The sequence below is a fragment of the Vidua chalybeata genome, chromosome 1 (genome assembly GCF_026979565.1).
Source record: "Vidua chalybeata isolate OUT-0048 chromosome 1, bVidCha1 merged haplotype, whole genome shotgun sequence".
Classification (NCBI taxonomy): Eukaryota; Metazoa; Chordata; class Aves; order Passeriformes; family Viduidae; genus Vidua; species Vidua chalybeata.
This window is the reverse complement of record NC_071530.1, coordinates 130,366,664-130,390,674: the sequence shown is the minus strand read 5'-3', so window position 1 is coordinate 130,390,674 and position 24,011 is coordinate 130,366,664. Positions and strand designations below refer to the sequence as shown.

The window sequence follows — 24,011 nt, the reverse complement described above, 5'->3', positions numbered from 1 at the left end:
TGCCTGCTCCCCCCCCGTTTCCTCCAGAGTGGTCTCGTCCGGGCCGGCCCGGAGAGCGGGGCGCACACGTGGGCCGGGCCGGGCCGTGCCGCGCCGTGCGACGCAGGTGAGGCGCGGGTGGGTCCCGCTGTTCCCGGGCCGGGCAGTACTGCCCCTTCTCCTGCAGGCTGCACTGCCCCTTCTCCCGCAGGCTGCACGCAGCGGCCGCCGGCGTGGGGAGCCCTGCGAGGGGAGGGCGGCGGGCGCGGCCCGACTCAGCCTTCCCGCCCTGTGGAGAGTGTGTGGTGGCGGCTTTACGCAGAGGGCCCCGTCCCCCTGGGAGGGTTTAGGTCCTGGCTGGGTTTCCCCCGTGCTCCCAAGGGAACGGCTGTCCTAGAGGGCGGCGGGCGGTGGCCTCAGACCCGGCTCCTCCGTTTGTCGCGCGTTTAAAGCCTTAAGGCAGCTAGGTGGTGCTTTGTAGAGGGGTTGCTGTAACGCCCGGCGATTCACGCTGCCGGCTCTGAGGCGAGGCAGGCAGCGCCTGTGTCACTCTGCAGCCTTTTTTTGCCTGTAGGATGCTCCGCTGTGCTGAGGTGGATGATGGCTGTGTGGGCTCGGCACGTCTCCCGCTGGGGTTGCCTGCTGAGCACGGCCCGTGCTGCTGAGCTTCCTCGGAGGCTGCGGAGTGGCGGCTGCCCCGCACGGGCCTGCCGTGAGTTTGCCCGTGTGGCCGTGCTGCCCGCTGGAAGGGAGGCTGTTCTGGGCAGACTGCCGGCATACAGGCAGGTGTCTGTAGGAAGCTGTTCCCCGCCCGACAGCGCCAAGGATGGATCCTTCTCTTCTCCCGAAAGTAACTTGCCTTCAGTACAACAGGAACAAGCACAAACAGAAATATTACCTGATCTGAATGCAAAAATACTGGACGAAGGTAAGAGGCTTTAAGGGATACCATTTCTCCCGAATCCTCAAATTATGTTTTCAGTATGCTGCGGTTTAACCCCAGCTGGGTTCTCCTTTGCCCTGTTTGCCTAAAATACGTATCTGGAGTTCCTGACTTTCACTTCTGATTATCTGCATAGTTAGTTCAAATAGTTACGGTTGATGTAGCATGCAAAGAATATCTTTAAAGTGAGATGAAAGTATATTTGGGTAGAAATGTAGGTCTGGAGCTGCTGTTTAAAGGAATTTTCATAACCCTACCTGCATCTGCTGAGCGTTTGCCTTTCCCTCACAGATGTGGTAGTACAAACGAAAAGATTCTGGTTTGGGGTTTTTTTTGGTGTTTGTTTCTGTGAGGGTTTTTGTTTGTTTGTTTGTGGGGTTTTTTTTTTTGTTTTTTTTTTTTTTTTTTTTTGTTGGTTTGGTTGTGGGTTTTTTTTTTTTTTTTTTTTTTTGCGGGGGGGTGGTGTTTGGTTTTTTTGGTTTTGTTTTTATTTTGAGCAAGGCTGGGGGATTGCACGCCTGAAGCAGCTCACGCTCCACGGCCGTTTAAGGGATCAAGGAGGACCAACAGGAGGCAGTGGTGTGAAGCCTCCTTTAGCGCTGCTCTGCTGAGAAATGCTCGCCCAACTGTCTGCTGAGGACAGGACACGAAAGGAGATAAATACAGCGGCGCCTTGGTGTTGTTACCCTGAGGAAATTTACTCACTTTTTTCCCCTACTTTTACATCTAAACAAGGATTATGATATTTCCGTCCTTTTAAATTACTTTGGGTATGTTGAGGGAACTTGCTCTGAGTTACTAAGCAGCCTTGTATGTTCAGATTCTGCTTTGAGCCCAGCTAGCCTGGATTATACGGAGCTTATTATTTGGGGTGGCTCAGACCTGCAACAGAGATCTATGTGCTTAGTTGAAACAGTGCTGCACCAAAGTGATGGGTCAGCCAGCTGGTATGTGGCTGCACCTGCAATGCAGTTTATCCACATGCCAGATTTTTATCTGCCGGCAGACTGGCTGGAGAACGTGTGCGTGTGTAGCATTTCGCCCAGTTGTCAGTCTATGTAATGGAATAAACATAATTGATAATTCTGGGGGGTTTTGGTAACTAGAAGTATGATTCCCAATAGGAAGTGTAAGGACCTTAAAGTGGCAATAAAAGACATGCATGCGTCTGGAATGGACTTTAATGTGTATTGGTTTGGTCCTCAGCAAGTTGAATAAAACCACTTGATATTCCTAGAGAGTTCCTGTTCAATGTGTAAATGTTGCTGAGAACATCTGACTGTGCTTTTGTTTCTGACACTATGAGAAAAAGACAAGACCTTCAACAGCTATCAAGCTAGTCTGTGCAACTCTTCCTGGAGCATTAGGCACATCCTAATTACTTAGTAGTAGTAGAGTTACTACTAAAGTAGTAGTAGAGTTACTACTAATCACTAGTAGTAGACTTCTGGTGTGCCTTTGTTTCTTGACTTGGAAGAGTATTACCCTGGTCTCTCAGAATCCATTATACAAAGGTATAGAGCACCAAAAATCCCCTTCCTGAAGAGTTTATAGTCAGGGCATCTGATCAGTAATTAAACTGATGATTGATGTGGATGCTAGCAGCTAGCCTGCAAACAGCAATCTTAATCTTGCTGCTGTGAGCTCCTATCAATGGAAAAATAGATCTGTTTAGAGAATTTGTTGTTTAAATACACTGTGTTCTGTGACTTGGAACACTTAAGGGGAAACAAGCATAATGGTGTTCCCTTTGAAACCTTAGTGAGTAGGAAGTTATTCCTTTTGCTATTAGAGATAGTGGCAGTCAGCTGCCTTTCTGTAATGGATAAGACATAATAGCTTGGCTGGAGTTGGCTATGAAATACATTAAAAGCTAAAACAGCTGCATTTCAGGCATCATATTCAGGACAGTCACAAAATAGTGAGCTGGTCAGGTTATGAAGAATAATCTTTGCAGTAGCCTTTTATCTGGCTGTGATCAGGCAAGAATGCATTTGTGAAGACATGAAAGACGATCCTTTTCCAGGGAGTGATATGATCTGTTGTCTGCAGTGGTCTAGGCAGCGGACTGAAGGCTGGCTTGCTGGGTGCTACTCTCAGATTTGGCCATATGAGTAAAAGTTGATGGGCAGTGATAAGGAGATGGAACAGAGGCAAAAACTGGGAGCAGAGTCTATGTTTTTATGTTTTCAAATATTAGTTTGGCTGTTTATCACATGGCACAGTGTTCCTGCATTTTGAAAGGATTTTAAGAGATCTGTATAGCGTTTGGTGGCAGCAGCTTTGTCTTTCACAAAATGCATTTGGGTCTTCTATATTTGTTTCTCAGACTGGGATGACATCCCACCTTCAGCTGCTTTGGAAGTGATTTCTGAGGAAGAAGCTGTACAGATCATTGCAGAACCGCTTCTCCCCATTCAGTCTTCCACGCTCCGAGATTATGTTGATCACTCAGAAACCCTTGCAAAACTTGTCCACCTAGGTATGTGTGATTTTGTTTGTGTGCTCTGCCTGTGGCAGGAGCTTTGGAGATCCTGTAATTTCTGCTTTGCTCTTACTGGTTACCTTGTAGACTTGAAAATGGGAACAGTGACCAATGGTAAAAAGCTGCAGAATGTTATCCAGGGTAAATGGATAAAAAGAGGGGACTGTGTCACTAGCAATGACATACTACTGGAAAACAAAGCTGGCTGGTGTTAGTCCCTTAGTGCTGTGGATGTTAGAAGGAAGCATCTCCCACAGCTTCACGAGGTGGGGATCACTGTTTAACTTAATTGGTCTTTCTTCTTTTGGGCTGGTTAAGGATGCTTTAATTTGCTGCAAAACAATGTGCAGCTCTCCATCCTTGGAAGGAAGGAAAGAGGATGGTTGCTATGCATAATCTTAGGAGTGAGGCACAGCACACTGGAGAGGCAAAAGGGAAGGGATTGATGAGAACCTTCCTTCTCATCAAAAAACACTGACTACAGAGATACGAAAGTTCCAGCTTTCTCACTACCTTGTTTCTCAAACGTGCAAGGAAGACTAGAAAGAGGTTGGAGACATTAATATTTGAGAGGCGGAATCTGTCCCCATGTGGTAAGAAATGGTCATGTGTGAGTCAGTATACAAAGTCACTTCACTGCAAAATTGTCATCTCCCCTTTTATAACAGATTTGGGAATTTCATGCACACATACTTGAAACAAGAGCAGGTCTCTAAATGTGGCCCATGCAGGATTCACTGCAAATGTCTTTCTTCAAAAAATAAACTCAGCAAAAGCTTCTAAAATGACTGCTTATTTTATCTGGAGTCTTTCCACAATATACAAGGTGGTGTAGCCTTGCTGTGTTGAGTAATTAAAGTATGCAAAATCAGTGCAAAACATTGAGTAGTCCTATAAATTCCAGCATGCCTTTGGGAAACATTTACAGAAAGCAAGGTCTGTGTTTAATTAAAACAACTTCTGATTTTGTTTGTTGTAGGAGTTGACTTATCCCAAGTGGAGAAACGTCAAAAGGCAGGTCAGCTCTTACTGACCTTGGACTTCGAAAAAGATGTAAAAAAAATACTTCTGTTTCTTAAGGATGTGGGTATAGAAGACAATCAACTGGGACCATTCCTGACCAAAAATCCATACATCCTTGGTGAAGATCTGGAATCTTTAGAAACCAGGTAAGCCTTTCAAATAGTAGCAGGGTGTTAAGCCCTTTGGCTTGAAGATCTGGTTTCCTGGTTGGCTTAACCTTGTCTGAAGGAACCTGTGCTGCCTGCTGCCTCATTTCTCTACTCATCCCCTAGCTCTGTATTCTTGTGCCTCCCCATCTGTTAGCAATAACATGTGATGGTATCATAAGTCAACACCTTCATCTACCTGAAAACTGTCTAGTAACAAATTTTACTGCCCATCCCTGTCTCTCTGCCACAAAGGAAGCAGCTTGCCACCTTAGGCCACTTGCTTTACTCGTGTCATCTTTCTTTCCAAAATGGCATCCCTGAGGCTTTAAATAAATTTGTAGAACAACATTAAACTCTTCAGTCACAATTTGAAACCTCATGAATTCTGCAGTCAAAGAAGCAGACTAGATCTCTTCTGTGTTGACATCTAATAGCAGCAGGAGGTTTTGGTGACTTCTTTTCTGTTGTCCAGCTGAACCTCAACACAACACTACAGCAAATTAATTTGTGTGTGTGTGTTCGTTCACACTTGTATGGCCCTAAATTGTTCTTCAACCCTTAAAATGAACTTTAATTTATAATATTATTCCTAATTCAATATTTTTCTTTCAGAACAATTCGTGTGTATGTATGTGCATGTTTAATGAACTCAAAACTTCCCAGTACTCCAGAGAAAAAGTCTGTCGCCTTAGCTCTTGCATGTAGTAGCATTTCTATCTGAAACAGAAATCTGAAAGTACAGATATTTAGAAACAGGCACATGAGTAGACTCTTGTATAACATAGACCTAACTTCTTTCCCCTCTGTTCTTCTAATCTTTTGATCAATAAGTGGCCTTTCAGAAACAATATCCAAAAAAATACCCTGTGTCATTTTCCAGCAGTAGTTTTGAGTCTAGAAATCAGACTGCTTATGCTCTTCTGAAGAGAGGTTTGGGGGTTTTCTGTGATAAATATCCTAACTCTTCCATGAAGTCAGATTTTATTTTCAGTGCCTGTGGCACTGGCTGGTTAGTGAAGTAGGGGCTAAACAAAGCAATCGGATTTCTTCTTAATTTTCTGCAGTATGATTCTTCTGTATGTTTGATACTGGTGAATGATTTCCTGCAAGCTTTAAAGTAAGTAAGTGTGCTATAAAGGCTGTGAAGTGAATGTGTCTCAAATAGCTGTCTTTTGAAAGCTGAGTATCACCTTTGCATAAACAGTTCGGTGCAGATGGACGTGGTATTGGTTACATCACTCTGGAATGTTTTATTGCTATGGATTCCATGTTGCCAGGAAACAAAACACAAATTTCAATAGGTTTGGCATTTGACTTCAGATAAACACTGTAAAAGTCAAAACATTCCATAATTCCTAACAATTTTGACAGTTGCAAATCAGTCTCTGTACTGCAGCTGCACCAGATGCTTTGTTTTATTCTGGTGTTAATGATGACTTAAAACTGTTAACATGCTACATAGAACTGCTGAGCCCTGTAGTGGAACGAGGGCTAACCTCGGTGCCAGCACTCACAGATGTATCTCAAACTTTGGCCATGTTGAATAGTTGTGTTCCTTTAATATTCTAGTTTCTACAGTCAGGTTACTACAATCTTGCCATCCCTCTTTTAGGTTTCTTGCCTTTCCAGGAAGAAATGCTTCAAGTGTGACTCTTAATGAGTTGTTAACAGAAAAGTAGTGGAGTCAGGACAGCCAAAAGATTTTATTTTTAATCTGTTCATTTAGCTGTTTCTGAGATGCTTGGAAGCTGTGCCAGTTCCATTGTTATTGTCTGGAGCCTAGGGTGCTGCTACCTTCTGTGTTGGGGTGCCTGCTCATTTAGGAATTGGTCCTCTAGAGCTTGTTTTTATATCTTCCATCTGGGAGTTTTTGGCTTCTAATAATTTAATTTCTGAGGATTTGTGGAAAGAGGGAAGTTGTAGTGACTGGAAGGTAATTTTATTTTCTTTCTCTCCACGAGACATGGTTTAGCAGAAAGCCCAATTTTTGCTGAATATCTGTTTCTGCAGAATATTCTGCAACTCATTTAGTATCTTAATTACTACCAGATAAACCAATTCTTGTATGCTCTAAGTTGATCTGACTGCAAATACTTCTCATAATGCAATTACTTTCACCTATAACCAGAGGAAGTGTCTCCAAATTGTAGTTTAGTTGTTTAGTATATGGTAGTATGTGGGTTAGTTGTGCGTCTTTGCTTTGTGTGCTGTATTTCCCCTCTTCAAGCCTTTTTTTCTGAGAGCTGTGGTAATCATCTACTGCAAGGGGTTCTTGAAATAGCATTTCACTTTCACTGAAATCAACAGTTTGGAAAAAGCTTTGACTTGGAAAGAAAGAAAGCAAGCAAGCTCTGTTAAATATCAAAACTTTAGTCAACTCCTCTTGCTTTCTGACAACCAGATGTTTGTTACTCACTTGTTAGACCAGTGACTGAAAATAGGGACCTATTTGTGGCAAACGCAACTTCAGCTGATGCAGAAATGTCTTTTTCGACAGTATCTCTACACACAGCATCATTATATGATATTTCTTCTCCAATGCTATTGGCAAAACGGGAATGTATGAGGTGTAGTACTCCATTCTTTCAGCAGTAGAAATGGAATTCATTAAAATAGCAAAAGGCTGTATATATCTTCTTGTCCCTACCCTATTAATTTGTTTGCAATCTAGGAGACAGACTGGTAGTTAACTCTAGGTTAACATAGGTATCTGCTTAAGTACAGCTGGAAGGAATTAAAATCTGTCTTCAGTATTGACATTCTGCTCTGAGGTTTATTTTACTTCTAATTAATTGGAAGGGAGGGTATTTTGCTTTTACGATAACTGCAGATTTCACTCTAATTATTTTTGGCAGGGTTGCATGTTAATGCTAGAACATCTGTCCATGTATAAGATACCACTGAGGAATTTAAGTGATCACTGAATAAATGGAGGCAATATAATTTTCATCACTGGATTTTATTTTGTTTTTGTTCTCTTTCTAGAGTGGCTTACCTAAAATCAAAAAAATTTGGTAAGTCAGAAATTGCTCAGATGGTGTCAAGAGCTCCATATTTGCTATTGTTTTCAGTGGAAAGACTGGATAACAGACTGGGTTTCTTCAAAAATGAACTTGGTCTCAGTGTAAAAAAGGTAAAGACTTTAGATATTTTGTTAGTGACAGTAGTAAGGTCTTGCAATATGAATACTCCAAGTGTTTGGAGGTTATCAGCAAACATTGTGTTGTCATCAGTAATGCCACTAGAGGGTTACAGGAGGGTAACATGGTTTTAGCTGTCTATGGAAGTGATATGGACACCTAAGATTCAGAGGACCTGAAGTACAGTTTCTGAAGATGATCTGCTACAGATTATTATCAAATAAGCATGTGTATGCCCAGTTCTATTCTTTCAGGAGGGTCTGAGGACTGAATTAATTACTGGACCAGCAAGCAACTCCTTAAACTTGTGGAAAACTATTTGGTGCTCTTCATCTCTTTAAGATACTGTGACATACTGAAATAATTTTAAAAATAGTCTAATCTGTGAATATCTTATCAAGATAAATGCCAGATCATATGCTCAGCTCACCAAGAGTGACCTCTGTGTTTGCTCATGGGTGCATACCACATTATGTGCATAGTGGGGTATTCAGCACCATGCTTTGGGATCTTCAGGGCAGGTAGTAACTAGACTTGCCTGGAGTAAGCGGGCAGTGTTAGTTGTGTCCAGCAGTAGGTGGGGATTGCAATGAATGCCAAATTCCAAGTGGAATCTGGGATTCTTCTATTATCTGAACAGTCATAGCTGCTACAGTGCCCTGTTGCTGGCCTTTCCATATTTGAGGTGAGACATCTCCTCGGAAAAAGGTTTAGTCACCACCTTGTACTCAGGATGGATTAGAAGTAATCAGACGCTTCAGGGAATGTGGAGTAATTTCTTGTGCTTTTACACTGTTGTCTAATCAGATTCAGAAGTGAGCTCCACTGCCAATGAAAAATCCTTTTATAGCCTCCATTGGGTAGTGTGTTGTTAACTTTTTCTAAAAAGATGGGAAGAAACAACTTCAGGGCTGAGAGAAATTGGGCACTTGAGCATACTTTCTCCTTTTGATGTGTGCTTTTGCTCCCTCTTCCTGTCTGCTTTACAGTTTTATTATTTTTTTTGTTTTCCAAAAGAACATATTTGAGCAATGTTTTGCATCTTAACATACTGCTGTTTCATGCAAATTTATCTTTGGTCTAGAGATAAAATGAAATACAAAATTAAATGTAAAAAATAGTTTATATAGGGTCTTTCTTTCACAGATAAGTAAAGAAGCCTTCAGTAAAACTCTTTAATTTATGTGGTTTTTCTGATTATAGACTAAGGATCTCGTAATTCGTCTTCCAAGGCTACTGACTGGCAAAATAGAGCCTGTAAAAGAAAATCTTCAGGTGAGTTTATTAATAGATATTAAAAGTGTATTAAGTATAGTTTAAGAGTTGTCAGAAGATAAAATTCCTATAGGGGATTGTGCACAGAAAGAATTTAATGAAATCATTTTAGTGGTGATATAAAATAACTGTTAAACAATGTATTTTCCTCTATAGTGTGCAAGCTTATTCAATGCATGGAGTGTTACCTTATTCTGTCTTCTACTCTGATGGCCTTCCTGCCAAAAGTTGCTATATGATGACATACATTTTTACCCATTTTTTAATGAATAGAAAAATCAGTCTTTCCCCCCTGCCCCTTAATTATTATGTTTTTTTGCTAACTTGGATTGTCTGTGAGTATTTAGGAGCAAAAAATGTGCAGTTGATTATTTTTCTCCTGGCAGGTAACTAGCCTGCCAAAATGTGCATTTGACACCTATTGTCTGATAGCAGATGGTCATTATTAACACATATTGGGTAAATAACTTCAAACCCATGGGGATTCCTTTCCCTTTTGAAAATGTAACTGTATTGCTTTAATTACTGTGCTGTAAAGCCATCGAGGCCAAACAGCATGATGTAGTGTAACAATTTGTGAAATTCCATTATCCTATAACAAATAAGTATAAATCAAAACGTATAATTTTCAGACAGACTCACTGTTCTGAAACTATTAAACACTAGAAATCTTGCAATCTGAAATGTGTGTGTGGTAAGGGAGGAGACTGGAAAGTAGCAGACTGTTCTAATTAATAGTGCTTTCTTTTTAACACACATTGTTTCCACAGGCTAGGGAGCCATTATTATAATGAATGTGTTTTTAAGATCTTTAGTTCTATGTGACTATCTTGTTTATCTACCAAGAAATACAACATAGCACCTCTATTTTTAAAATGTGTGAGAGAGGGAAAGGAAGGAAGGATTATTAGGTCCTCACTGTTGGAATCTTCTAATTCTTAAAAGCTCAAGCTTTTCAGGAGGTTGGATTCAGAGTCTGTGTTCAGACCTGTATGTCCTAAACTGGTGGTGGGAGGACAGTACTTGGAAAGTGAAATCACGTACCAGCAGTTCAGAAGTGCTCAGGTTGTATCCCTCATTCTGAACGGACTGTTATTTAGGAACAAGTACAGTAGCTGATCTTGGTTGTTGTAAGATAACCAATCATGGACTAAATGTGCTGAAGTCCATCCTCTGAGGGTTTAATCAAGCACAACTAGAGATTCATTCACAGGGTAAAACCTGTCAAAGCTTTCATTACCACTGCCTGTTGTGGGAATAATACATACTTCTTTGAGTGTTGCTGAGGCTTACACAGTAAGGATGTTAGCATGTGTGGCCTAGAGAGTTATTGAATATTAAACACGTTTGCTGTCAGACTGAGTGCAGTCCAAGCAACCTACACTTGAGCTCACTGATCATGTCGAGGGAGCTGTTCCATGTCACAGAGTAGAAGATAAAAGCTCAAGATTTTTGCCACAATTACCTCTACAGTGGGCCCAGCTTTATATCTGCAGTGATTTAACATGGATTCTTAATGCCAGTTGTGTATCCTGATGCAGGAAAGTTAGGCCTGCCAACTCAGGTCCATGGAAGATACCACTCATGTGCTAACACTTATTTTCATACTTGAATGCTGTCTTAGTTGATTGGTATTTTGGGTGGTGCACAAGTATTTATAAAGCAGAAAACCTAAAATGAGGAGTTGAAAGACCTGATTATAGTTGCCTCTAGAAACAGTTCCCTATAATCATTTGGAAGTCCTAAGGTAAGTTCAAAACCCACATTCTAAGCCCTTCTCTTCGTATTTGACAAGCAGTTCTGGAAAAGAGCTGCAGTCTTGGCACATCAAATTGGGCAAACAAAACCACCACCTTCTTGCCAATTGAAGTACCTTCGTTTGATACAAAAGTCTGGTTATGTTAACTGGCAAGCACACCCACTTCATGACTGAAAACAAGCTGCTTGTAAGTGTCACTGGAGGATAGAAGAAATGACTGAGTTAACAGACACTCTTGTATGCTGAATTCTTTCTCAACAACTCAATGAATTGCTTGTCATTCTGCACTTTGGGAGGAGTGCTCATGACTTTATTGAAAAAATGTGTTTTGTTTTCCTTTTGGGAAATCATAATTGAAGTCAAGGCAGTCTCTGAAAAAGACATCTTACTTTAGACTTTATTGAACTGTAGAATAAATCGAATACACTACACATTCTACACATCTCTTTTAGGTTCAGCAGTCTTAAGTTGACGACTACAGAAATTATACTCTCTATTATAAAAATGTAACTTGGATCCATTAGCAAAAGTAGGCACTAGCTGTTTGATTGCTGTGTTTTACAGAGCTCAACAGCTCCACAGGAAGAAAGTCTCTTGACGGCTTGGTATTGAAAATGATAAAGGATTCTTAGTGGAGAATTTTTATGCTTTTAACTGCCATACATATGGTGATGTGGGTTTTTTGTTCATATCTCAGACAAACTGGAAAATACATAACATTCACAGATGTTATCTTTATTTTGGGGATAGTCTATAAACAAATTACACTTTAATCTAGAAGAATAAATAATTTGCATTGTCTGACTTGAGAAGAACTGAAGTGGCAGATATTTTTGTGGTTTGCATTCTTGTTGCTGTGTGAAAAAGGATAAAAGAATGTTGCATTAGTTTATTTCAGTGTCACATTAAAATAAGCTAAGTTTTCTGTAGCTAACTTGCAAAGATAAAATTGTGCTCTTTTTCAGGTTTGTCAAATTGAACTTGGTTTTCAACGTAATGAAATTCAACAGATAGTGTGTAAAACTCCCAAGATTTTAACTGCAAGTAAAAAGAGACTCAAACAGACATTTGACTACTTACACAACATAATGGGCATTCCCCACCACATGCTTACTCGCTTTCCTCAGGTGAGCTCTTAATCTGGGAATAAATTGTAGGTGCTTTTGTCACAGCCACTTCACTAATGTGCCGAAGGTGGAGCTTATATACAGAACATAAGTGTATTCTTAGCTAGCCTGTGGCTTTTACTGTAATTGGGATAACTTTTATTAGCAATCCAGAAACTATTGAAGATTTCCATATGGAACTGCTGCTTATTTTCCCTTAGCACATGTGACATCACTGCCCCAGTCTTGTGATATTTAAGGTTTTCAACAGAGGTAGTCATGCTCATCTCTTCTGTGTTCATGCAAGAGAGATTACTGCCTCCTTAGGGATTTGCTTGTCTTGAAATCTTACCTAAGATACACAAGAGAAGACAGATTATGCAGAAGATCTGTTCATTAGATGACATTATATATATAAATATGAGCATTTCTTTCAGGTTTGTCTACTTAAAAAATAAACTTTAGAAATTTTAGGATCTGAAAATACAGTGTAAAGGTAAGAGAAGTTATGTCCATTAGAAAATCAGATTATCATTGGTCTTCTTATTGCTGCAGTAATTGCTAAAATACCATGGGATTGAACATAGATTAATTTCTTGATTACTGTTTTGGGGTTTTTTCCTACCTCCTCATTACTGCTCTTTCCTCACAAATTAAAAGCTGAAAGTGTTAGTCACTTCATTCAATGCCTACATGCATATCTTCTTACAAGGTAAAAATGAAAGCAGAAATTACAGCTTCTGAATTGCAGTAAAATTTTCTTTCTAAAGCAAGTCTAGTAGAGAATCTAAGTGGCTAGAAAGCCAAAATTGCACGGGGAAATAAAACTACTCAGGATTTTTATTATCTTGCTTTTAATCTGTCTTTACTTAACAAGGATGCTTGCTCTTAATGCTCATCTGTGTCACTTTGTCCTCCTTTATCTGTAAGTGACTTGCAAGTTTGCTCACTTCTTCTCAGTTGTCTTATTGTTGGCTTTATGGTGGTTGACCTCACTATTTTTCTTCTCTTTGTTTGGTAGGGTAAGTGGAGAATTTCCTCTGTTCCTTGTTCTTGGCACAGTCTTTCCTTCTCTTTCCTGTTCTTCCCTTTCACCCTCCAACTGTGAATTCCAGGATACTGGTAGTGCACATCGGTCTATATATGGTTGGGCCTTTAACTTGTGCCTTCACAAATGCATATTTATCTCCATCTGTACTCACTTTTATCCTGATTGACAGTAATGTTGAAAATAGGAAGTATACAGGTGTTTTTTTTTTTTTTTGTTAAATTCTCTCTGATGTTACAGTTGCTCTTGTAACCATTCTGTCAGCTATCTCCATAAGTGGTAGTTAAGTGTTTTTACTTTCTCCTGTATTTTGACTGCCTCTTAAAATTCAAGGAAGGCAGAGGAGGAACAGTAGTTTTGTTTTTCCCTCCTTGTTCAAATTAGTTTGCATCCTCATGAAGCTCTACTTCTTTCAATGGAGTCTCTTTTTTAGTAAAATCTCTGCTTCCTGTAGCATTCATATTTTCATCATTATCTCCTCTATCAGCATCTCTTTCTATTCAGTTTTACTTCTCAGGAATGAACTTACATCTTTGCTTTTACAACTTAACTGTGCATCTCATCTTCCCCACTTCCCTCTCTTTTTAAATGTTCTGCTGATTTCTTTTGTGTTTCCCCTACCATTGTTCTCATCTTTGACTGTCTAGACTTTTTTTTTGGTTTTTTTTTTTTTTTTTTTTTTTTTTTTTTTTTTTTGTTTTTTTTTTTGTTTTGTTTTGTTTTTGTTTTGTTTTGTTTTTGTGGCAGGTATCTTCAAAGGTAGGCATTGATATACAGTAGAAGACAAATGGTTGTTTTGAACCACCACTGTGCCTTTTGGCCATGTTATGATGACAGGAGTCACATCCACTCACCTTTGCCCTTGCCACTGTGCCAGTTTGTTGTTTGCATTATGCCATGTGGTCACCTCTTCATTTCTTCCTTGTAACAGTGTCATGTGAGTCTGTCTGTGATGCTACAGGGAAGGTGCTCCCTGTTACTGAATATCTCCACTTTCTTGGCTGTGATTACACCAAAGTAATATTGTTCTTGTATTGAAACAATTCTCAAGCACATTAGGGGTTTTGTATCACTCCCAGTTTTTTGTTGTGTATGTCAGCATATTGTATTGAAGTATTTTAGAGTTTACATAATTTATATGTAAATGTAACCTACCTGGTGTTTGACATAAATTAAATTAAAATAAGCATATTATTTGTTTGCTTCCTAGATCTTCAGTTTGTCTAAAAAAGGCTCTTATTTTCGATGCCTCAGGGTCTGAAATTTAGACAAGCTAAAGAATTCTTCCCTTTTTTCTTTCTTAGGTTTTCAACTCAAAGCTATTACGAATCAGAGAGAGGCATATGTTTCTTGCATTCTTGGGAAGAGCCCAGTATGACCCAGCACAACCCAGCTACATCTCCCTGGATCAGCTGGTATCCTTGCCTGATGAGGTGTTTTGTACAGAGATTGCCAAAGCATCTATGCAGGACTTTGAAAATTTCTTAAAAACACTTTGATTAGTAACACATGTAAAAAATTATAGAATTAAGTTTCAAAATAAACATACTTTGTAAAACTACTTCCCTTTAAGGTCTCCTAACTTTTTAATTACTGGTTTAAGAAGTCATTTTTTATGAAGTGTGTAGGATTTAAAGGCTTACATTAATACTTACAGTAACTTAAAAATTATTTCAGAAGGATTGAGCCAATATGTTGATTGCTAATGCAAGTCTTTTAATTAATCACTAACTTAATTGAAAGTGGATGATGCAGCACATTAACAAAAAGGTAAATTCAAATTCTTCATTTTTTCTTTTGATAATGGCAAAATTTTGGGAGATTGGAAAACTGGCTAGTGACTTATTCCCTGTCTTCCCTTCTGCTATGTTCTCCTTTCACCCTCTTCTCCAAAAATAAGAATAGCAAGGTAGTGTGGTGGTGAAGTAGTGTTGTGTTTACCTGCTTGAGCTAATAATAATGTTATTATTTTCTTTGTATGGTAGAAAGAATCACACCATTAATATGTGAAGCACCTCATACAGAAAGGCATTCTTTCAATAGGTTACAAAGGTGTTTCCTTGTGAAGCTGGCTGCTGAAATTTGTATCCTAAAAGCTGGTTAGAAATGTCAAAAAAAAAAAAAACCCATCAAATGGAATTTATGGAAATTATAAAAAGAAAATAAAGCTCTTATTGTCCCTGAAATCTAGAAGAACTTTATTTTAGTTACTTTTCTCTTCCCTGTGTTCAGTTTTTTTCCCTTCCATACTAATGAAATTTGTGTGGCTTTAATACACATGTAACCATATGAAAAGAGGCTGTAATATATATGAAGGTGATAGAGCTGGTCAGTTGTAAAAGCTGAAGTAAATGCAGCTGACATTGGGCATCATGGAAGTATTGAAAATACTTTAAACAAAGCACGTTAGTATGAAATTATCAAATGCTTCTCATTGTATTTGGGAAAAACGAAAAAGCTGCCTAAATGTTGTTTAGAAGCTTCCATTCCTTCATTAAAAACAGTTCATGAAGTCTGAAATCCAGCTCTTTTAATTTGGATTTAAGCTTATGTAATGAAAGAGCCTCAATGTTTTAAAACCTCATTGTTGAAGCTAAAAATAGCAATTTTTATGCACACAGCAGAATAAAATCCAAAAGGCTGAATTCTACTAATAGGTGGGAAATAAAGTAAGATTAAAGAGATTTAAAGAATGAGAATAGTAGTGATCTCTGGATTATGACTTTGGATAAATTCTTATTCATCCAAATTAAGAATTTGAAAAACAAGTGCTTGAAACACATTGAAAAACCACATTCATTGTCTGTAATATATATCTGAGATGATCTCTTTTGTCTTTTTTCTCATGTTTCCTGTTCCATTGGCCTGGAAAGATTGCTTGAAATAGTCTGTTAAATAGACTGTTCTTGGTGGAGATGCATAACAAATTTCACCGTGGCTGAAATGTGCTGATTAAGCACTTTCCCCCATTTCCTCCTGTTAAATAATAGTCTCCAAAGTCCAATATGCTTACTTGGATTTTTGACTGTATTAAATGCTAATAAAAAACTGTAATCTTCAAACCGTCTTGTAAAAAATAATGTTTACAGTGAAAATGTTAATAGAAAGTGTGTGGGTTCCTAATGTTGGAGTTAACTTTGCAGATTTGCTCCACTAGCCTTATTACTATGTATTACCATGTGGCAAACCATTGTAACAGGAATTACATTACAGAGCGTGTATATTTTGAATGTCTCAAACTTTGAGCGCTAAATTCCTTTAATATTTTTAAATGTAGGAATGATTGCTGCCAGAGCTAAACCAGTTTATTTGAAATGTTGAATGCACAAGCTTCTACCGAAGTAGCTTCCCCGAATCACGATGGAGAATGGACGCAAAACATTTAAATGGAATGCTAAAGTGGAAGGGGGGAGGGTATCGAAGAACTTTTTGAGGATCATGACAAAAACTTTGTGGCTTTACGATTAAAAAAAAAACAAAACCCCACAAACTTTTCTGACTGAAATTGCCTACTGCGTTGCCTACTACGTATTTCTGGGCTCCCCCCCCACCCCGTCCGTATTTTGTTTCTTTCAAATGGCAGTGGTCCCTTCCTCAAGGAAGGGCCGGGCACATGCAGCGCTCTGTGCCTCAGAAGGCAGCGCCGCTTACCTGCCGGCTGCGATACCTGAGCGCAGATAGGTCTCTGCTTCTTGGCGTGACCCGTTGTTGCTTTGCTTATCGTGCTTTGCAAAGCTAGTTTTAATTTTTTGTTGTTTTCGCCCGTCACTTCTATCTGCCCTCCCGCCAGAGCGCAGGCGCCGGCGCTGGGCCGGCATTGGCGGGCGCGCCCCGCCCCGCGCCTTACCCAGGAGGCCGCGCGCCGCGCCGAGGTCAAGATGGCGGCGAGGGCCCCTGGTGAGGCGGCGGGGCGCTGAGGGGGCAGCAGGGGCGCTGGGGGCGGCGGGGCCGGGCCTGGCCTGGCCTGGCCCTGGCCCCCACCCCTACCCGCCTGCGGCGCTGGGCTCGCCCCGGCCCGCGCTGGGCAGCGAGGTGGGCCGTGACGGGGAGCGGGGGAGCCGGTATGCACCGTGTGCCCTTGACGGGGACAGCGAGTGCCGGTTCCACAGTCGCCGGGCGAGTCTCCTCGCCGGCCCTCCCGTGGCAGCGGAGGGAGCCTGGCTCCGATAGCTGAGCTTTCTGGGCGTAGAGAGTGCTCGGGTGCACTAGAGGAGGCCTTGGGCTGCTCATGAGAGGCCTCGGGGATCGCTGTCCTGCGCGGATACCGACTCTGAGCGCAGTTGGTCTAAGGTTATTCCTTGTCTGGCCCCAAAGGACGAAGGCGTAGCTAAGTAACCTGCTGAGGGAGTGCTCTAATGACCTCCTTTGGGGTGTTTTGGGGCTGACGTGGTAAGACAGATGGCTTAAAAGTCACGTAAAACAGCTCGCCCGCACTGCATTGCCCGTGTTGTGCCGTTCGTGGCCTTCTAGATCCCTTGTTGAGGTATTTGATACGTGTAAAGGCACCTCTGCCGTCCCAAACGACATTTAAAGGAAGGTGAACGTGCTGTATGTGGTGTGGAGGTCTGTCTTTTTGTCTGATTTTTTAAAATTGTGGGTTTTTTTGTTTGGGTTTTTTTTTTTTTTTTTTGAGATTTTAGTGTGGATTTTGTGGCTGATTTTGGCAGCTCCTTGAAAAAGGAATAGCATTCAAGTATCTGGAGAGGAGAGCAGAAGGTTAAGAGTATAATAATATGCTGGGCTTGAAGTCACATAGCGAAAGCCAGGGAACTTAGAAAAATTGTTGGAAAAGTCTGAAGGTTTTGCTTTATGTAGACACTATGGGTTTGGCTTATGTAAGTGTTACAGAGTCTTGTTGCTGTCTTTTGGTAACATTTTTCCAAGTTTTAAAGCAGCCCAATATTCAGGTTTAGTGCAATGGGTTAAACTCTTGTATGTAATGAGCAGTCCTTCTACCTGTTCAGTGTCAGTTATGGGATACTGAGAAGTAGAGGCCAAGTCATGTATGGTCAAATGTTGCATTACTGCATGTCTTGGAGGCCAGCAAATATTTGTGTGCTGCCACAATAATGTGTAAATGTTAAATTTTACTTTGCTGTGCAACTGATGATCGTCATGTTCAGTTGCAGGAGGTGGTCGCCTGTTAGACACGATTCGCAAGTGGTATTACAATGCAGCTGGGTTCAACAAATATGGTAAGTGTTTCATTGAGTTTTAAAAACTGCAAATGTAACAGTTCTCAAACTGGTTATGGTTCATAGCTGGCATATGTACATGTTGGCATAAATCCTTTTGATCAAAACTAGCTACTACTTCTGTGGCGAAAAGAAGTTGGCAATAGGTTCAGTTATTTCTGTTATTTCCATTATTTCTGTGTTTGCTCATGTTCCAGCGAATTAACTTATAACGGCTAAGGCCAAGGTGGGGAAGTTGAACTCAATTATTTACATTTCCCAACTGAGTCACTTTCACTGGCCAGTGTCTTCTAACCCAAATATTGCCCTTTTAGCTGGAGAGGTTCCCACTGATAGTAGCCAGCCTATCTGCAGTACTTATGCAAAAGTATCCAAAGTGCAAAGAAGATTATAGTTATTCTGCCCTTTGTGTCACCATAACTTCAGCTGGCATCACTCTGGCCTGCACAGCAGTGGAATAGGTGTCAGTACAGGGCTTCATTAAGGAGAAGAGGGTCCCTTAATGGTATTGTCTTTTTTTCTTATTGTCCTTTATTCAGAGGTGTTACCAAGTTTGTTTCAACCATTTAGATGGCAGAACAGTTCTTGTATGACAAGAATCTGAATATTCAGATGCTGCAATTTATTGCTCACCACAATACAAGCAATTTTTTTAAAGGAAGTTAACATACCTTCCCTGGGGAAGTTAGGAAAAAATTACAAGAAAACTGTATACAAGTACCTTAGATCCTTCCTCCAAAGATGCAGTGCTTAATTCCTCTTTGATAATGCCTGTCTGCTGAAATTCTTACTTCTGTTGCTTCTCTGGAAATGCAAGTATAAAATTAGAGAAGCACCAAATTTAATATAGTGATTAAACTAGCAGCAGTGCTCCCTGTTCCTTTGAAATAAATTACAAAACTGAATTTAAGAATACGTGTCTCAAAAGAAATTTTTGTTTTATTGAAACACTACTGCCAAATCAGTCACATGAGATGAAAACCTTTAACCACAAGTCAGTAGGTATGTTGTAGTAATCATCTTGGAATGCCACAGAAGTAATATTTTGTCCTGTTTTGTTAATACTGAACCTTACAGAAAGATTGATTGAGTTTCAAGAATCCTTTGTTCCACAGAAGGCCTGGGAGTGTTTTTAGTTTTGAGAAGACTGTGTGTTTCTCCCTGATTTAACTTCTAATTTGGAACTCGCGCACCAACATAGAGCTTTAGGTCTCCATAGCTTCATATAGTCAGCAGAGGTCTGGTCATTATGAACAGGGCAGTTTAGAGAAAAATTCTTCAGTACTGAGGGAGTTTCATCTGTGGCTGACTGACTCTAATGGATTCAGAGTTCTCAAAAACCCTTTACCTGGACAGTCATCTTAAACAGAGATATAAAATTAGATGCACCCCTTAGATCCAGAGAAGTTTTTGTTCTGTATATGTATATTCTGCATTAAACACATTGAATTAAGTACCCATTTTCCTTATTCCTCTTTAAGAAAAGGAGTGAATAAAGTAAATAGAGTCTGTGAAAGTCAGTGTTTAGGATTGCATATTCTCTCTAAGCAACTAGTGGCTCTCCTGGATTGGTTTGGCTTTTCTTCATAATTTTGTGCTGGAGGTGTTTTGCCCATGGTACATGGGCAAGTGTCAATCCTAAATCTTACTGAAGAACATACATTATTCAGTGGTACTGTAAATTCTTCTTGGTACAGGGTTAATGCGAGATGATACATTGCATGAAGATGATGATGTAAAAGAAGCATTGAAGAGACTTCCAGAACATCTGTACAATGAAAGAGTATTTCGCATAAAACGAGCACTGGACTTAAGCTTGAAACATCAGATCCTTCCCAAAGACCAGTGGGTGAAGTATGAAGAGGTATGTGCACGGAGTGTTTCCAAAGTGCAGGTCTTAAATGGCACTGCTAGGACTGGTGGTTGGGATTTTCATTCTCTGGGGAGACATGTAAACATGTTCTTTATAGTCAATGAGTCAGTATCTCATGGAGTACCTCTGGAAAACACTTTTGATTGCTGTTTAAAAATCTGTTTTTCTGTACGAATTACTAAATTTTTCTCAAGATGACAGACACTTAAGCTGCAGCTCAGAATCACAGCACATTGTTTGTGTTCATACAAAATATTTCTTCTAGGCTGTCAGATAAAGAAATACAATGTAAATAGCTTTGGAATTCTTAAAGAAGGTCTCCTGCTTTTCTGATTAATTTCTTAATCTTGCAGAAAATCTTGGCCAAAGCTTTTATTCATGAAAGTGCCAAGGAAGAATAATATGAAGGGAAATCATGCATTAAAATAAGTGTCATCTTGTACTTCAGAAAAACAAACTGCACTTTATCAGATGTCACTAAATTTTATTTTTTGGTAATGAATTGGTTGACATACTTTGCATTACTGTCCACCTCAGCTTTCTCCAGATTACCTGGCAGAGAGGAATTTTATCATTAAACTTTTGATTATAGGAGAGTATAAAGGTATTTATGCATCTCTGAATAAGGAGAGGCTGTTTCTTTTGGTCTCATAGGTCATACTTAGGTAACTGCTGCATTGAATAATTGGTCACATATTTCCTCAAGCAACAGTTTGGTTTGTAAGTGTTAAACATGGTTAGGGTGTTCTATCAAATACAAGTTTAGAGAGCTGTTTAGAAGTTAAACTCAAAAAGAGATTATCTGGAGTATTATTGTTGGACTTTGAGCTAATTAAAGTGGATCTTGTGTATTTGTGTATCTGCCAAAAAGAACACTGTTTCTAAAGGCATAGGTGGAAGCATCACTTTGCCTGCTAATGTTGATGAGGCATTAGGAATTAGTAGTTGCTGCAGTAGAGAACTTGTCATCACAGACTTGGCAGATACAAAGTTTACCTTTTCGGGGTAAGTAAGGCTGGATTTTTTGTTTTGTTTTGGGTTTTTTTTCCCTTGATAGATTAGTGTTTAGTCAAACCTGGGAAGGAATGAGAAAGAAATAGTCTGTAGGAATGACTTGAGATGTTTCTGGACCTTGCTGTAAGTTTAAATATATTTCTTCTATATATCTCTTCTTTTTCAGGATCACCATTATCTCGAACCATACCTAAAGGAAGTAATCCGTGAAAGACAAGAAAGGGAAGCATGGAACAAGAAGTAACTATTGAACTACTTCATGCAAATATCCAGCTATTTCTGATATTTTAAACATTTGGTTGTAGAAGTCCATAGGGAGGCAATTGTGGGGCTTAGGAATACTGTTTCAGCTTGTTCATTGAGTCTGATCATCCAACTAAAATAAACACGTCAAACTATGAAAATCTTGGAAGAGTTCTTTCTAAATGTTAACAAGCTAATATTTGGATCTTTCCTGTGAGCATATACATTACACATTAGCTTAGTGGTATGCAGTCTCATTCCAGCTTTTGATTCTTGCTTTTTTTCATCATACAGCTGTTTTCTGCAGTAGTAGAATTAGGTAAGAAATGTTCAAGGCTGTTGGTGCTAGTTGCTCTCTAAGTTAAAGAGGATTTTGTATTTAAAGATGCGGGTATATTCATTCATCACTTCTCACTGTAGACAGCAATATTGAACCAGCGTTTGATGTTAAAATGGTATTGTGAGACAGCAGAATGTAATATTCTGTGTACTCAAGCGGATACCTATTGTAAAAATGAAAATTATAGATGATTCCTTAATCATAAAATAGGACATGTTTCACTAACTTTTTATACCATATACATTTTTAAGCCTTAAAAACTATTTTCATGTAAACAGTAATCGCTGTCTCACTTCAGCTTTTTGAGACTTTTTATTCTTTTAAAGAGTAAAAATAGTATTCTGATGTGCTTTAAACAACATAGCACTTAATATAGTTAACTTCTCATGGGTTTTTTTAATCACCTAAAGCATGCTCTAGTTTTTAGTGATTCATATCAAGAAAATACTGGCCCTTACTGGCTGAACACCTGGAGTTTAGTCTTCCATAGTTTAATGGTAGTGTGAAGTTGAGGCAGATACTGGTATAAGGCATGAAATTTAGAGCCTGTTGTATAATCTGGATAAAGTAGAGAATCTTGCATGATGGCCTCAAGACTTGCTTTTTTCCTTTTGTTATGCATGCTTGTCTGCCAAATGCAACATTCAGTTTACCAAAAGAAAAAGGAGTAAACCACATCTGCAGTTTTGAATTGGTATGACCAAGTAAATAAAATACTGGATTAGAAGCTTTTAGCTTTGCTCATCACTCTGTTAATAACTGTCACCTGCTTGCTTAAGTCCCTTATATCTGTTGGATGGATACAGTGATCCCTCAAAACTTGACAGCCTCATGTGGCAAAACAAAATTCTGCAAAAATACCTGCATTGCCAATATTCCTCTAAAGTCTGTGTGGAGAATACGTTAAGAATTTGAGCTTTCATTTTTCTCATATAGTAAAATCTAATAATTGAACCATACATAATTTGATGTATTTTTAGGAACTTTATTATTTTCTTCCAAGAGACAAATAGGGCATGAAGTTTCACACTTTTCTTTATGGAATTATTAGAGTATAGTTTTCTAATGAAGTTAGAACTATTTCATTATCTCTTAGAATTATATTAGAAGACTTAATTACATAGTGAAAGTAGTACTATAAAAGCATAGCTGGTTAAATTTCTATGAAAGCTAGAATTCTGTGGAAAGGCTCTGCTTATTTGACCACAGGTTTGGATTAAGAAGAAAGCCTCTCAGAAATTACTTGGTTTGGACAAAAGGGCTTTGTTGGCATAAGGCGCTTAAAAATAGGGTAACCTATGAGTGAGGTGCAAAGCAGCCACACCCCAGTTGGCCTAAAACATCTGAAATCAGTGATCCCTTTTCTCTCAAATGTAACATCTTAAAGAGTCAGAGGTGAGTAGTACAAGTTAATAAAAGAGTCTTTCCAAGTGATCTTCTGGGTAGCTCAAGGGAAAGAGGGAAAAGGAAGCCATGTTAAGAGCTTTCAAGTTCACTGAGGCTTCATTTAGATGAGTTTCAGATGCTTCTGTCTTGGACTGATAATTTTTAACTTTAAATTTCCGTAATGTCCAAAGTAGTCTTCTGTCGAAGCATTTTGAAAAAATGCTACATCTACAGTACTATTATACTACAACTTCTAAGTTGTATCTTGGAAGGCTATTAGTAAGGAAAATGTTTTTTGCCATTTTTTGGCAGAGATGGGTGTGTATTTGAAACATTAAAAATGATGAGGAATAGGGAGGAAGGAGGCTGGTGTAAGACTGGCATCTGTTGCCTGGGAACCAGAAGCTATAGCACCTTTGTTTTAGAGCCCAAACTCTACTTTGGGATATGTGGTGTGAGATTTGTATGCTTCTGCTACTGGCTAATGAATGAGTAGCTTGGGAGACATTTCATGTTTCACCTTCTGGTATTCCCCTCTGTGCAGATTGAGTTAACAAGCATTAATCTTAGCCAGAAGAAATGGGAGTTTTCTTGTATGTAAGATTTGAATCCTACTGGTGACAAGTTGGAGGGTCAGTATGATTCCCAATTTTGAATGCTTGCAGTTATGCTTAAAAATATCTGGGATGGGAAGGAATGCATTTGCAAAAATGGGATTTCAGACCTGCAGTTTTACTGTGTTGATTCTACCCCACCTGTCCATCTCTCGGTGGGATCCTGCCCTCTGAATCATCCTGGCCTGTGCAGCCATTAGCTTGCTATCTTCAAAAGTTGCCTCATTTTAAGGAAAAGCTTAGTAATAGTAAAGGGGATCAGATAGCTAGAAAAGAGAAGAAAAGAAAATAAAGAGAAGAAAGAGTTTGATGAGGAAGGAAAGGGCATTCTGCTTTGGAGAACTGGGATTTCTTTATTCTCCTATCACAAGGTTCTTCTGTAATACTAAGCAAGACACTTGGTTCACAGAAGCTCCATAAAAATTTTGCTAAGTGCTTA

General features: G+C 39.4%; 2 protein-coding genes across 3 annotated transcripts; both read left to right on the top strand.

The window, feature by feature from the left end:
* Positions 1–14: 14 nt before the first annotated feature.
* Positions 15–15,969, top strand: MTERF3 (mitochondrial transcription termination factor 3). Its single transcript, XM_053939322.1, has 8 exons — positions 15–106; positions 554–907; positions 3,252–3,404; positions 4,387–4,576; positions 7,565–7,712; positions 8,923–8,994; positions 11,719–11,880; positions 14,212–15,969. Exons 2-8 carry the CDS (start codon positions 577–579, stop codon positions 14,404–14,406), a joined length of 1,251 nt encoding a protein of 416 aa, XP_053795297.1. The 5' UTR covers positions 15–106; positions 554–576; the 3' UTR covers positions 14,407–15,969.
* A 946-nt stretch (positions 15,970–16,915) lies between these two features.
* LOC128786216 (cytochrome b-c1 complex subunit 7) lies at positions 16,916–21,393 on the top strand. 2 transcript variants are annotated; one of them, XM_053939345.1, is made up of 4 exons: positions 16,916–16,939; positions 18,031–18,102; positions 19,800–19,966; positions 21,156–21,393. In XM_053939345.1, exons 3-4 carry the CDS (start codon positions 19,805–19,807, stop codon positions 21,231–21,233), a joined length of 240 nt encoding a protein of 79 aa, XP_053795320.1. In that variant the 5' UTR covers positions 16,916–16,939; positions 18,031–18,102; positions 19,800–19,804; the 3' UTR covers positions 21,234–21,393. The 2 variants fall into 2 exon arrangements, with proteins under 2 accessions (XP_053795320.1, XP_053795310.1); XM_053939335.1 differs by lacking the exon at positions 16,916–16,939 and adding an exon at positions 17,058–17,444.
* Positions 21,394–24,011: the final 2,618 nt, after the last annotated feature.